The sequence below is a fragment of the Neophocaena asiaeorientalis genome, unplaced genomic scaffold (genome assembly GCF_003031525.2).
Source record: "Neophocaena asiaeorientalis asiaeorientalis breed wild unplaced genomic scaffold, Neophocaena_asiaeorientalis_V1.1 scaffold669, whole genome shotgun sequence".
Classification (NCBI taxonomy): Eukaryota; Metazoa; Chordata; class Mammalia; order Artiodactyla; family Phocoenidae; genus Neophocaena; species Neophocaena asiaeorientalis.
This window is the reverse complement of record NW_020174694.1, coordinates 1,328,497-1,343,696: the sequence shown is the minus strand read 5'-3', so window position 1 is coordinate 1,343,696 and position 15,200 is coordinate 1,328,497. Positions and strand designations below refer to the sequence as shown.

General features: G+C 45.4%; 1 protein-coding gene across 2 annotated transcripts in view; it reads left to right on the top strand.

The window, feature by feature from the left end:
* DLGAP1 (DLG associated protein 1) overlaps nt 1–13,765 on the top strand; it is a 321,534-nt gene extending 307,769 nt beyond the window's left edge. For both annotated transcript variants that reach the window (XM_024758946.1, XM_024758947.1), the window contains exons 8-10: nt 6,391–6,482; nt 10,712–10,864; nt 13,556–13,765. In XM_024758946.1, the coding sequence (XP_024614714.1) occupies nt 6,391–6,482; nt 10,712–10,864; nt 13,556–13,765 (455 nt within the window). The remainder of the gene's footprint in view (nt 1–6,390; nt 6,483–10,711; nt 10,865–13,555) is intronic.
* Nucleotides 13,766–15,200: the final 1,435 nt, after the last annotated feature.

The following is a 15,200-nucleotide window of genomic DNA, read 5'->3' as shown; positions in this document are numbered from 1 at the left end:
TCCAGTGTCTCCGATTGGAGCCGACCAGATTTTATTCCCAGTTTTTATCCAAATCCACTGGGGAAGGGGATGATTCTGCTTTTGTTTCATGGCCAGGAGTCCCTGGATCCTGAAAGTCTTGTGACTGACAAACAGGTTCAGCCACACAGATCGTGATGGCAGAGATAGGGAGCTAGGCCTATGGATATAAAATAAGGGTTTTGACTCAGCGAAAAGTCAGACACGTCCCCAGAGGAGACGGCCTTTGTTTTACTCGGCTACCACTGAACACTTGAGAGAAACTGTTCATTCCCTTCACTCCTGTGCCTTTTATACCATTTCCTTTTTCCCAAAATAAAAATGGTACCATGTGGGGGTCAGTGGGAAGGAGGAGGTGTGCTCTTTTCTAGATGTCTCGGTTTCTGATCGAATGTAGCGAGGAAATTTTAAATCGTAGTTTTCATAAAAGACTATTTTGTCTTTCTCTGCTTCTCATTACGATGCGTAGTCTTTCAAAGAAAAAACAAAACCTGAACCTTACACCCGCCATCTCTTTCAAGTGACCCCTGGTTCCTGCATTCTTTTCGTGACTGAGATTTCTCTGTGCCACAGTCATTTTCGGTAGACGTGCTTTGCCCTCCTGCCCTGACGTAGGACAAGGATCAGACTTGCCGGACTTCTGCAAATTCCCTCACTGACTGGTTACAGCTGCCCCCCTTCTCTCCACTGGCCGTGGCTAGAAAGTGTGGATAAAGGAAAGAAAGCATGCTCAGAGGCCTTCAGTTGAGTAGATTCAGAACCAATTCTCAGTAAGTGTTGAGGGAAAAGGGCACAGCTGGACCAGGGCCCCAGGGAAGGCACGTCATACTTTGAGCCCAGCTTTTCTCAGCTAAAATGGTGACATTGGCCCTGCCCCACGGGGTCCTGTGAGGATCACATTAGATGTGCGCGTGAAAGTGCTTTGAAATACAAGGTAATAGTAATATAAATAGGTAGGTTTTTGCAAAAACCAAACAGTGATGGCCTTTCTGATCTTCCTGGCTTTGTGTGGTGAACTAATCCAGGCCTTGTCCTCTCTGCTATGATCCCCCAGAGCCACCCATTCATCGTGGGATGAGAGGTCTCTAGGCTTATAAGTGGGGGAGTTAATAAAGAGATCCCCACTTCTTACATAGAAGGAATTCAGTTCAACAGCGTTTGGGGTTGCTGTTCTGCAGTCCCGCTGAGGGATAGACTAACACAGGAGCTGGGAGGAAAGGAAAGGGAGAAAGGAACCTGAAAAAATTCACCATCAGGGTTCTTACAGGCATGCAGGGAAACCAGGGTTCTCTACATGCAAAGAGCGGCAAAGCAAGACAAGGCCTATTCTGTGATTACATGTGATACAAATAGAAGGGATAAATCACGGTTAAATGGCATGCCTGGGGTGACACAGCAGAGATTATTATTCTGGAAGAGGCGGGGAATGGGCCCTAAGGGAAATGGATGGTAAAAACTATTAACTACATTTGGATGGAACAATCTGGAAAGACTGTGTGGACCAGAGTGTGAGAAAAAACCAACTAAAGGAAACCCCAGGGGCACATCTTCCTCCTGGATGGACAGAGCCTTAAACCGCCCATTCTAGGCCGTGGGGTCTCAGATGTGCTAGAGGGGTCACCCCAATCTAACACTCTCCTTTGCTCTCAAGAAGGCCCTTAGCTGTCACCTTTCTAGGACCAAAGGAGACACCTTCATAAACTCAGGGGTGGGACTGGGATGTTTGTTGTCTGGTCTAGTGGTTTCCTTTAGGGAGGGAGGGAGAGGGGACAGAAGTAGAGAACAAATACTTTGTCCGTAGGGCTTCCCTTCACTGGAGAGGGAGAGAGGGGAAAAAAAGAAAGAAATAGAAGTTCAGAAGCAAATTTGAAAAAAATTAACATTTGATCCTTTGAGGGAGAGCACATCCATGGATGTTTGCTCCCTTGCCCTTTTTGTACTTTCATGTATTTTAACTTTTTTCCAAAATAAAAAACAGTGACATTTTCAAATGATGATTGCTATAACAGTTTAGTCCAGAGCCAATTTCATATTGCAACGGATACCAACACAAACCACTTTTGTTGTTGTTGTTCTTTGCTTATTTTCCTTTTTTAAGGAGAGAGACCAAGAGAACTGAAAACTCTCTGATCACCATTTAAAGAATTCACTGTCCTTTGGCCCAATCATACTCCTTCCCATCCATCCCAATCCAAGTGATCCAGCAGATCCCAAACACGTATAGCCATGTTTGTATTTCTGACGTCCATCTCCCCCATGTCCCCTCACCAGAATGGAATCCACAAGGGCAAGATTTTGTCCTCATCACCGTGTCACATCCATGCAGCACAGCCTGGCACATCGTATGCCCTTATTCAATATTTGCTGAGTAACTGAGTGAATTCCCAGAACCCACAGGGACTGTCCCTGCACCAGCTTTTGTGTAGATCCCACAAGTCCTTTCAGGCTCCTTTGACATTTTTGGCCTTGCCTTTGAGGGCCAACCCAGCCCCTGCGAAGTTAATTGCCACCACGTACAGTAAAATAGTGAGATGCAAGGCTAACACCTTGGGAAGATGTCCTGTACCTAGGCCTCTTCTGGAACTTTCTTTCACCAGGTTGGGCTGTTATATAGGCAGCCTGAATATCTCATTTACACTTGCTCCCTTATCCTTCTTTTCCTAGCATCCCTGAGAGCAGTACTTTTCTTTCCACCCTGCTGAAGGCTGGTATGGAACATCTTAGTTTCAAAATGACATTTAGGGCTTCCCTGGTGGCGCAGTGGCTGAGAGTCCGTCTGCTGATGCAAGGGACACGGGTTTGTGCCCCGGTCCGGGAAGATCCCACATGCCGCGGAGCGGCTGGGCCCGCGAACCATGGCCGCTGAGCCTGCGTGTCCGGAGCCTCTGCTCCGCAATGGGAGAGGCCACACAGTGAGAGGCCCACCTACCACAAAAAAAGAAAAAAAAAAAAAAAATGACATTCAGATTCTTCTTTCTTCTTAATCTCATTTCTTTTTTTTCCAAATATTAATTAATTATTTATTTATTTTTGGCTGAGCTGGGTCTTTGTTGCTGCGCGTGGGCTTTTCTCTAGTTGTGGCAAGCGGGGGCTACTCTTCGTTGTGGTGCGCGGGCTTTTCATTGCGGTGGCTTCTCTTGTTCTGGAGCATGGGCTCTAGGCATGTGGGCTTCAGTAGTTGCAGCACATGGGCTCAGTAGCTGTGGCTCGCGGGCTCTAGAGCGCAGGCTCAGTAGTTGTGGCGCACGGGCTTAGTTGCTCTGCAGCACGTGGGATCTTCCCGGACCATGGCTCAAACCCGTGTCCCCTGAATCAGCACTTAACCACTGGGCCACCAGGGAAGCCCTTTATCTCATTTCTTTACCAACATTCAGCCTTTTTTTTTTTCTACTTTTTACTTCCATTGGAGTTTACCATTTACTTTGTTTTTTTACCTCCTCAAAGCCTATGTAACAAATATGAATTTTACCTTCAGAAGAAAAGAGTTATTTCACCCACCAAGTGAGTGTCTAATGGAAAAACTAAACTAAAAAAAACTTTATTAGAGCTTTCTTAAGATCAAAGTGAGTTTTTAGTTCTCTGGAAAAGAAAACGTGGAGGACAAGGAAGTAGGGGTAATCGTCTGCTTGTCCCAGACCTCCTGGTTCATGGAGACAAATCCTCATCTCCCCACCCTGGGCCTAGGAAAGGTCATCTCTCAGACACTAGAAATGCAAGTAATCCTGGAGCCAGCAGGGAATTTCCATTCAAGGAACGTGATGGTAAAAACCTGAAAAACAGAACGGCCCCGACTCTATTCCCGGCGTTTTCGCTCTCACCAGACCATGCTGAGTGAAGATGTCCCTTGCTTGACTTCCAAGAAGACATCCGAGTTAGCCCCTACCTACATGGTGGGTGTTGCCCAAATGACTGTTTGCAGCAGTGCTTTCCCCTCATTTGAGAATCGCTGTCTTATTCAGCTCATCTTGTTACGCGGTCCATTACAGAGCTTAGGTATCTGGGTGTCATTGAGAGCCATTAGCTCAAACTGTTGAGGTGTATCCGGATACCTCAAGTTTCTCTCACAGTCCCCAGGAGCTGTACAATCCCAGGCAGCTGACTGGAGACCTGGGTTCTAGTTCTAAGCTTTCAGGAATCATTCTGAGATTTGCTGGTGTCACAGTCCTGCCCTTCAGCAAGATCATTCAGAGAGGTTTCCAGAAACCTCAGAGTTTGCCTAAAGTCATGTGTTCACTTAGGAAGTGCCCCTTCCGATCTGTCTCTGATCTGGGACAGGTCCTCCAAAGCACATACCTGTCCCAGACAACCAAGGATACTGGTTGCCTATGAATAATCCAGACTTTTTTTTTTTTTTTTCTCTTCTCTTCTGGGCAGAGCAAGTGTGGGGCCCACAGTCGCACACCCACAGTGGAAGTGTGGAGTCCTGGTCCTCAATAATAAACGTTTATTGAGCACTTGCTGTATAATCAGATCCAGTCCTAAGCAATTCACACACATTGCCGCTTTTTTTTTTTTTTTTTTTTTTGCGGTACACGGGCCGGCCTCTCACTGCTGTGGCCTCTCCCGTTGCAGAGCACAGGCTCCGGACGCGCCGGCTCAGCGGCCATGGCTCACGGGCCCAGCCGCTCCGTGGCACGTGGGATCTTCCCGGACCGGGGCACAAACCTGCGTCCCCCGCGTCGGCAGGCGGACTCTCAACCACTGCGCCACCAGGGAAGCCCCCACATTGCCACTTTTAACCTTCACAACAACCCTGCCAGTAAGCAGGTACCCTTAGCCCCATTTTATATATAAGAAAACAGAGATTAGGTGACTTGTCCAGGGCAGTGGCTAGGAAGTGTTCCAGCAAGGATCCTTGGCCAGTCAGGGCCAGTACTCTTAACTTCTGTGGTGCCCTGTGCTGTGTTTTCTGCTTTGGGGTGTTGAGAAAAGGAGGGAGACCTTACACAAGTGATTGATCTGTTAAAGAGGAAAAGGTAATCATCCCCAAAGATTTTACAAACAGATTGAAAAAAATGTCAACTCCTGGGCCTGAAAATGTGCTGCCTGGTGGCTCTCAAGGGGGACCTCCGCTATCCCTGGGGGGGTAACCTCTGCACTTCAGCTCTGGTGTGACTGGTGACTTCTAGAGTTCAGAGATGCCCTGGTCACATGTGCGGGAAGGCTGAAATATTTGGGTAGTGCCCAGGGGGTGGGCAGCCGAAATCGTTATCCAGCCTGGCAGCCTTAAACAGAGGAGCAGGTGACTAGAAACCCCAAAATGAAGTTGCTTTTCGTTGTCTTCTCAGTCTTTGTGGGGAATGTGGTCAAGAAACGGAGATCTAATTCCACTCCGAGTCTCAGGCTCGGTAAATTCAGAACAAAACTACAGCAGCAAAAACGTTGCTTCAGTCCCATAAAATCTCTCCCTGTGAAGATCTCCAAGCGGGCAAGCCCCCCTCGGAGGCTCTCCCGCTCCGGCTTTCTCTGTGGGCTCCGTCTCCTCTTCCTTCCTGCCCGGTGCCCAGTGCCGGGTGGCCGGGCTCCAGCCGCGCAGCAGCCCGGGCCCCACCGGCGTAGGGAGCGTCTCTGGGATAACACGGAGCTCGGGATGCTCGGGATGCTGGAGCAGAGGCTCCTTTCTGCTCAGCTCGCCCACGCGCTGAAAGGTTCTCCCCTTCGACTGCACCGGAGGCAAGAAGTAGCTTGCAAAGGGAGGATTTTCAGCACAGTGCACAGGGAATTAAACCTCTATGAACAATAACGTTGGTCTGTGGAGTGGAAAAGCAGGGGCAGTGCTGGCGTCCCCTAGGCAACGGGCTGACAATGTTCACTCCTTAGACAATCTTGCAACTGGCCATGGCTCTTTCCTGACAGTACCAGTGGCTGAACTCCGGAAAATTAATGAAGGCTATGGATGGGATATGGTGAGTGCCACGAGATTCCCCGCTCCAAATTAGGGCTGCTTTTCTTGTGTTTGAACTCGGATTAGAAAAACAAGCTAGCAGACCATGACTGCTGACACAAATAAATCCATAACTGTACTGGCAAACACTTGAAATTCATCCTTGCAGTAAAAGGGAAAAAAAAGCAAAACTATTTGCCTCCTTTCCTGGTAGCATCCGGGGCTGTGATGGAAAACTCCGTTATTCCTAAGAAAGATGCATGATGAGCATGTGTTTTTCTCCAAGTTGGTTTTCTTCTTTAACCCAGGAGCGTCTGTTCCATAGACCGCAGAGCAACGGCCATGACCGGGCTGTGTACGTGTGCGCGCGTGCGGTGTGCATATCGTTTTCCCTAATTACTACAGCATAACTTCCTCTTTGCTTTACCAGACTAAGTCTCAGCAATGAGACGTCACGTGTAAACTTCTTGTCTGTTTGCTTTTTTCAGTTCTAGGGAAAATCCGAACTGCAGTTGGCAGTGCCCAACTTCTTATGGCCCAGAAATTCTACCAGTTCAGAGAACTGTGTGAAGAAAACCTGGTAGGTATCCTTACCCATCACTACCATTTTCCCTGCTAGTACCACGAGAAGAACCTGTTGTCAAGACCGGTCCAACTAAAGTAGAACCAAGTCACAGCCCATCGGACTCTCTTACCTGGAATAGAGAGTTTTCTGATGAATCATATATTTCCTGCTTTTCTTAAAATTAAAAATATTTATGTTATACTTAAGTAATCTTTGAAGAAAGAATCCAATCAGGTTAAAACTCCATTCCCCTCCCCTTTTTTGTTCGGTAACTGAAGACTTTCCATTCTCCTGGCCTTCTGATTTCATTATTCTTACCAAACTATGGAGCAGACTGATACGTAAAAAATAATATTACAGCAAAAAAATCATTTTCGATAATGAGTTTCTTTCTGAAATAGCCATCAGGGCTTATTTTCTTATCAGAGTTCTCTGTTTTAATTCAAGAATCAGAAGTGGAAGGTGTCATAGAGTATAGATTTGATCTCCCTGAGACCAATGAATCATTCATCCTTCTTGGACATACAGAAACAAAATAAACCAGGACAAAGAGACAAAACTAATACTAGCATCAACAACATTTTAAAAAAATTACCAGCAAAATACAAGGGCAAGAGCTTCCTCACAGAATTTTTTTTTAAATGCTACCATCTCTACAAGTGTCATTCCACAAACATAGCTTTTATTGGTCAATTAATGATCAAGTTGGATCTAAATAAAGAAAATGAAAAGCAACTAGTTTATCTCCTGGAAGGTTAGAAGCATGAATCATTTGCAATCTGATTGACCCAGACTATGATTTTAGAGTTCTAACCACATCTTGTTAACAAGGACAAATACAGACTGAAAGGAATTTATCTAGACAGGGCTCAACCAAGAGCAGATATAAACCCGGCAAAAGTTGGTGCTCTCCGTCTCTCTTCACCAGGCTTTTCTTTTTGAACCCTCCCCTTGGGGCTATCCTTTCCTTCCTCCTCACCCCCACCCCCGACATCTATAGTTTGTTTTCTCCTCCCTCAGCAAAAATCACCTGACCCTTCTTTCAGCGTCTCAGCAATTCTATTCTGAATTATGAGATAATATATATTAGTAGATGTATTGATAAGTGATTCAACCAATATCTTATTGAGCTTCACTACGTGCAAGGTACAGAATTCCTGCTAATCCGTAAACTTGCGGATGTGTCACAGATCTTTTTTTTTCTTTTCGCGGTACGCGGGCCTCTCACTGTTGTGGCCTCTCCCGTTGCGGAGCACAGGCTCCAGACGCGCAGGCTCAGTGGCCATGGCTCACGGGCCCAGCCGCTCCGCGGCACGTGGGATCCTCCCGGACCGGGGCACGAACCCGAGTGCCCTGCATCGGCAGGCGGACTCTTAACCACTGCGCCACCAGGGAAGCCCCACAGATCTTAATTAATATGATTCTTTGCTCTTGTAAAGAATCCTATGTAAAAAAGTTCATATAAAGCCATATTTCTCAAACTGGCCAAAAGACACAGGCGGAGGCCCATAAGTACACGCTACAGGGCAAACCCAGCACACCTTTGAAAAGAATTATAGAAGCAGGAGCAGAAGCGCACTGTGTCCTCAGAGCTTTTAAGTTTATGATCTGGTTAGATCCTCAAAGCAACGGTCTGGAGAATATAGTGACATTATTTTTATGACAGTTCTACAGTTGAGGAAAATGGGCCTGCAAGAGCTCAGTGACTTGCCAGGGCTGCGTGGTAAGAGGCAGAGCCAAGGTTCAGATCCCAGTGTGTTCGACTTCAATCCCTGTAAAGGCCCCCCAGGATCTGAGTCCCCTCCTCACCCTGCTGGCTCAGCTCCATCTCCTCTGCAGCAGGAAGCACGGTGGCCTGGTGATGCCACCACTTAGGTCTACAAAGCTGCATTAAAGCAGCACTGAGATTGGTCACACCAGGCCCAGCTCTGCTTGCTTGAGTTCTTACTCTGAGGAGGACACCTGAAAACACTTGCACCTTGTCTCCGACTTGACTCTCGGGCATAGAATAAATGGATGGCAACAAAAGTCAACCCAGGGACCTGGCCCGCCGTATCCTTCTCAACCTCTACCACCTCTGACCTCCAAGTGGCCTGGTTCATACTCAAGCGGGTCGTGTATCTCCTTCTGTGCTGGGGTGTCACAGGAGCCTCTGATTCGGAGACTGGCTGAGCACCCAGGCTCTTTCCCTCTGCTTCCCCATCCATCCCCTGGATGCTGTGGCAGCAAAGAGAGTCTTGGTGGGAAAGGAACAAATTACCCGTGTTACAGAGTTAAACGACCTCTATCGTTTCATCGACTGATGCACTAAAACAGTCTAACCAACGGAGCTTGTGACCTAAAAGATTTTGGTGAACTTCAAAGTGTGAGCAATTCAGCTTTTAGTTACCAATAAGATAAGGAAATATATTGCGAGATCATAAAACTCCATTTGACAAGTACTTTGTCAAAGCTATTATCTGTCTATTCTGAACCTAGATATTAAGAAACTTTCTTTTTAGTTTACTAGATCAAAGTACTACAGAGAAACCCTCTTGTGAATTCAGATGTCATTAGAATAGAGTTTAACACTGACCCAAATACTTACAAATTTTAGAACTTAACTTATTCCAATGATCTATGGGTAGTTTTAAAAGTGTAAGTTTATAAATATATTCTTTACTTGTATTTATTTTGAAGCCAGACCAATAACACTAGTCCATGAAAGGGCTAAAACGTTCTTTCCAACTTACTAACTTTGATGGTCACCAACCTTGAGCTTCCTGAAATTCTGATGATATTTTCATAGGGCTGGTTTTAAAAGTACAAACTGGCCTCCAGTTATTATACGGCATGAGACGTCACAGTCTTTCCAATTGCCCAGATTCCCAGAGGTAACCAAAACGGACCCCTGCTAGAAACTTTTGGCAAATGGGAGTCCCACCCATCTGCCCATGAATGCCTTCAGCTACTGTTGCAGGTAGTAACCAGCGATGAACACAACACCTTCAGTCTTTAGTTGTTTTTTCTGTCTCAGACCATATAAATGAGTGGTTCATACTTTCTAGTACTTGTCAGGGATATGTGAACGAGGGCAAAGAAAGTCAATCCACAAACCAAAGAATGTTTAATATTATCTAGCAAATGGGTCACTGCAGGCATCTACGTGTGCGTATAGACAAGTGTTCTCACATTTGCCGAGTTACGTTACGGTCAATTTAAAACTAATTCGTTTCCAAATGATTTTGTCCAAGTACTTATATGATAACGTGACTTCCTACATTAGAGATATCTTAATTGTTAAACACACAGTAGTTTGAAAATCCAGTTCTTTTATTACTTATTATCACTTGTTTGCCCTAGTATTTTCACTCAACGTGAGTATTAAAATGAACCTTACTTTAGATTCCTTATATGTTCTCTGAGTATGTTGGATGGCATGGAGTTGAATACTGACTCTAGCACCAACACACTGTATTTTTTTTTTTTGCAAGAAGGTATTTTCCTTTAAATATAGCTTTAAATGCATCTTGTCATAGATCATACATTCTGGGATTTTTCAAATGTTTGTAGACTCCCTGCCATAGCGTACTGAAGGATGTTATATTAACAAAAGAAGAATTTTACTTTGACGTTGAGAATCACTGACTCCAATGTGTATAAGATGAGTGTATAAACTTACCATTTGCAGTAGAATCTTTTTTTAAAAACCAAACTCAGAGAGAGTATAAACGTGGTTGCCAGGGGCTTGGGTGTGGGGGAAACAGGGAGAGGTTGGTAACATGGTACAGATTTTCAGCTATCAAATGAATAAGGTCTGAAGATCTAATTAGAACATGGTGACCATAGTTGATAACAGTGTATTGTATAACTGGGCTTCGCCAAGAGAGTAGAACATATATGTTCTCACACACACACAAAGATAAATACATGAGGTGATGATGTGTTGCTTAACTCGACGGGGAGTCCTTTCACAATGTGTGTATATATCAGATCATCACGTTGTATGCTCTAAATAGTTTGCAATTTGGTCAATTATTCCTTAATAAAGGTGAATATGTATATAAGACATATACACATATAAAATATAAAATAAATAAATAAAAGGGCCATCGATAGCCTCACTTTTCTCTCCTATCTGAAAACCAAAAGGAACTCATCCTCCTTGCGTTATTTGAAATATTTGAAAAGGCCACCTTGGTCCTGTGCTTGTTGTCCTAGATCATCACCTCTAAAGCGTGAATGTTTTTCTTTCTCTTGTACAGAATCCCAACGCTCATCCAAGGCCCACCTCCCAGGATTTGGCGGGGTTCTGGGACATGTTGCAGTTGTCCATAGAAAATATTAGTATGAAATTTGATGAACTTCATCAGTTAAAGGCCAATAATTGGAAACAGATGGATCCTCTTGACAAGAAGGTAGAACAATGTAGATTTTGTATGGTTCATTTAAAAACCTGCACAAACACTGGACAGTCTAAATAGGCTTCTGCTTTCAGTCTTGCTGTTTACAATGTGAAATGGAGCTGATATCATATTAATTTCATTGTAATGACAATGTTTACATAGTAATCATTTGGGATATTATCTGTAATATGTTTCAGGCATATTTTTAAAGAAAAACCTGTCTCTGTGAATTGGAAAATGGGAATGTAGCTTTTTTTGTTAATTAAACTTTAAGTTAAACCGTTTTAGTCACTGGAAGGGACTGCCTCCATTTTGCTTTTTAAACTAAAATAAATGACATCTTCAGTGCATGACTACATATAGCAAGAGTTCAACTTCCTTACACCCCTAGAATGTGTTTCCGAGAAAATAGGAAGCCCTGCAAACTAACCGACTTTGATAATCATTTCATAAATACAGTAATGAAGAAACCACTGTTGTTCAAGTGTAAAAATATACACACCGTAAAGTTTCACAGTAATCATAAATGTTGGGATTTTTTAAGAGTTTTACTATTGGTTGATTTGCCTTGGGGAATATCGCCCACTGGGTTCCTCATGCGAGAGCTTAGAAGTAAAGACTCAGATTCTTTTACTTGAATTAATAAATGGCAATTTTCACATTTGATTATGGCGGGTCCACCAGGCTTGCCCAGGTATCCAATGTCCACCTCCCTAGGCTGGCCAGGCATGCATGACTTTTTTAACCCTTTGCTTTCCTATGGCCTGAGTTCAGATGTTCCCGAGAGATTCAACTTCTAAATATTAGGCACAGCTATACTTGTGATGCCCTTTTCTGATCCCTGCACCTATCAGAGAGCAAGCAGCAGTCCAATCCATTCTGCTGCTGCCCATTATAATACCAGGGTTCTTGGAGTCCATGGGCTCCCAGGAGAAATCCAGTGCCAAGAGCTGGTGCATAATCAAAGGGGCCACCGCTCTCATCACTGTCCCTCATCTCTAATTCTGTCACCATCCACCTGTGGGGTTTTGGTGCGAAGCATCAAAGTACCATTGATGTCTGTGTGGCCTCTCACTGGGGGAGCCAAACATTTGCACTCAATCTAGTTTTCTTTAATCTGGGTTTAAAACTGTCTGCTACGTAAGCTTTTAAATTGGTCTGACTTTAAGAAAACACTACAGATGTACACACATACTGGTAACTGAATTTCTAGAGCTGATCCATCTAATTTCTCACTCGTGGATTTTTTAAAATTATAGTTAAAAAATAAAATGTGCAAGGAAAGGAAAATATGACTAAAAAGTTTCCAACATTCATACTTTCAAAAATATCGACTGAGTTACCCAACAATGAAGATTTTAAACGTCCAAAAGGAGTGAAGCTAAGAATTGATATATGTGACCTATTGACACAGTACATCATTAGTTAACTTGATGTCTAAATCTTCATGCACGTTGTCTGTGATCAGAGCTTTGCATCACCCCATGAACTGGAAGGGAAACAATGAACGAGACAATCAGAGTTGGTGGAATATGGTTTGCGCTCTGTGCTTTCCTTTTTTATCCACACAAGACGCCACCTTAAACAGCCGGCGGGCAACTCCAGTGCAGCACGTTAACTAGGTGCTTCACCCAGGCAAGCAAGGAGGGACCCAGAGAATGCCCTTTGGAGAATCATGGAATCCCTAATTTAAGATACTTTTCACATTTAGTTTTATGAGAATTAGGGTATTTTATTAAAAAATGAAATCATCAGATTCACGTGGACCTTTGTGCAGCCTGAAAACTCACCGTCTTTTTCCTAAAAATCCTTTGTGGTTTAGATTCCCTTCTTTCCCACTGTACTTCTTTTTCCAGCCCAAGTGATGAATGGCTTTCGTTTTTGCAACGACATTTAAAAATAGCCACCCGTTTTCTAGTTTGCTGCTGCTAGGGGGATGAACTCTTTCAGTCTTGTGTTCAGTTTTCATGGCACAGTGTCTGTCCCTGTGATGGAATTGCCCTCTGGGCCACCACAGTCGCCCCGAGATCCCTAAGGCGTGACGGTCCAGCAGGATGTTTTAGGAGCTGACTCCACTACCCGGGAGGGTAAGGAACTGTCCAAGTCCTCCCTCCAGGGTGACCCTGCCCAGTACATTGCTGTGTGTTTGTGTGTGATGTGCAAACGGGTGTAACTCACTGTGGCATCAGCAAAGCTAAAGGAACCAGGCTTACAATCTTCTTCCTCGTTTGGCTGTTTACGTTTGGGTGGGCCCAAGGAGAGGGCAGGGATGTTTTTAAACTCTGAACCGAGCTCGCACCCTCCGCCTCCCTCCTTAGGGGGATGCAGAGTTCTAAGAGGCGACCGCTGCCACCCTTTCCCATCTCTGGCACCCAGCACAGTCTGGAGCCTCCAGAGAAAAACCGCAGTAAACGTGCTGGGAGCCGCAGCCTTTCAGCAGGCGGGGGGCATTTTAAATACCCACATCCTTCCCTTGGAGAGACCTAGTTCTGCCATCCAGCTTTACCCTTGGCCTTAAACTTACCGGTATTTTTTTCCCCCTGCATCTTTTGAATACGCAAGCCAGAATAATGAAGAAAAAATATATACATATCTATACATGTAAATATATATACATATATATATATATATATATATATCACTGTTTTTCCCAAGCTTGTCCTGAGAAGCTGTGTAATGTCCTGAACCTTCTGCTTTGATCAGGAGCGAAGGGCCCCTCCTCCAGTGCCCAAGAAGCCGGCGAAGGGCCCCGCGCCGCTGATCCGGGAGCGCTCGCTGGAGAGCTCGCAGCGCCAGGAGGCCCGCAAGCGCCTGATGGCCGCCAAGCGCGCCGCGTCCGTCCGCCAGAACTCGGCCACCGAGAGCGCCGAGAGCATCGAGATCTACATCCCCGAGGCGCAGACCCGGCTCTGAGGCCCCCGGCCGCCGCGCCCCCGGCCGCCTCCTCCCCGGCGCCCGCCCTTCGCCTTCTTGGCCCGCCCACCCGTGTAGACGCGGCCCCTCTAGGTCACCCGCCATCCTCCGTTCTCTCGAGCTTGTCTGTCCTTAGATTCCAGCAATATCGAACCATAGGGTATCTCAGAAATCCAGGATCCCGGGGTGGGGGAGTCCCGAGGTGGGTGGTCCCCTCGGGACCTCGCGGACTTCCACCCGAAAGAAACTAGGAAACTAGGGCTCCGATCCCCCTGATTTCCCCGACACGCTTCCTATTTGGGCAAGCAGATGGAACACTTGATTTCCAACCTCAGAAATCACACACCCTGTCACCGGAGTCGGGAAGTGACACACCGAGAGGGGACGCAGAGGGGCTGGGGGGCGGGGGACCAGGATGCGGAGTGGGGGAAAGAGAAGCAAACCCTGCGGGTGCCGGGGGTACCTGCGTCGCTCACAGCTGCAAAACTGCCTCACTCTTGTGTCATCAGTCACTGCTTCAGATGTCTCAATCGGCAGAAGATTGTCAATCCGATCTTTCAGGGATATCCATCTATTCTGAAAGGCAATAAAATGAAGATAGGCAAGGCAAGACAAAGGAAGCACTGCTAGTTTAAAAGACTACATAAGGGATTTTTTTTTTTTGTCCTATTCTTAAGAAAAGTTACACCTGAAGTGTTTTATCAGCTTTTCTTGTACTATGTATATTATATTGTTGTGATGGTGGTGGTGGGGTCTTTAGGGGAAAGTGTTGGTTCTATTAATTTGTTAGTGTCCATCCTGGGGGCCTACCTAATTACACAGAGCTAAGTACATCTCTGCTTACGGAGTGCTGTACATGGCAGCCGGGCTGCTTTCTGCGAAAAGTTGGGATTTTCCTAGCATCCCCTTGGAATGCTACACATCTGTCTCTTTTAACCCAGTAGTTCATATGGCAGACGTCTGTCTTCATCAGTCTTTTCTCACTGCTCCACAGTCCTAACACACCCCTGAATAAGGATTTTGTCCTGTGTCAAACCGGTAAAATAAGCTTTCTGTCCAGTAGACATGCTGCCTCGTTCCAAAGAGCGGCCACTTGTCTTGAGGTCCCAGGTAGAGAGAGAAGAAATTTGACCTGCGAGGTTCAGAGGCCACATGGAGGGGGACAGTGTCATGATTCCTAAGCACTGAAAGAAACCCAGGCTTTTGGCAGAGAATGTTGATTTCCGTTTTTAGTCCTGATGGATGGCCAGTATGACTTTTGCATCCAGCTCAAGTTATCTTTAAATGCCCTTACTCGTAGCAGTTTAAGCACTTAGAATGAGGTGATCTTAAATGATCACTAGCGTTTTATCCAGCTCCCTAAAGCGTTAGAAATTACCATTGAAAAATGAAAGACTTTTAAAAACATACATCAAATACTCTTGCACCAGAGATG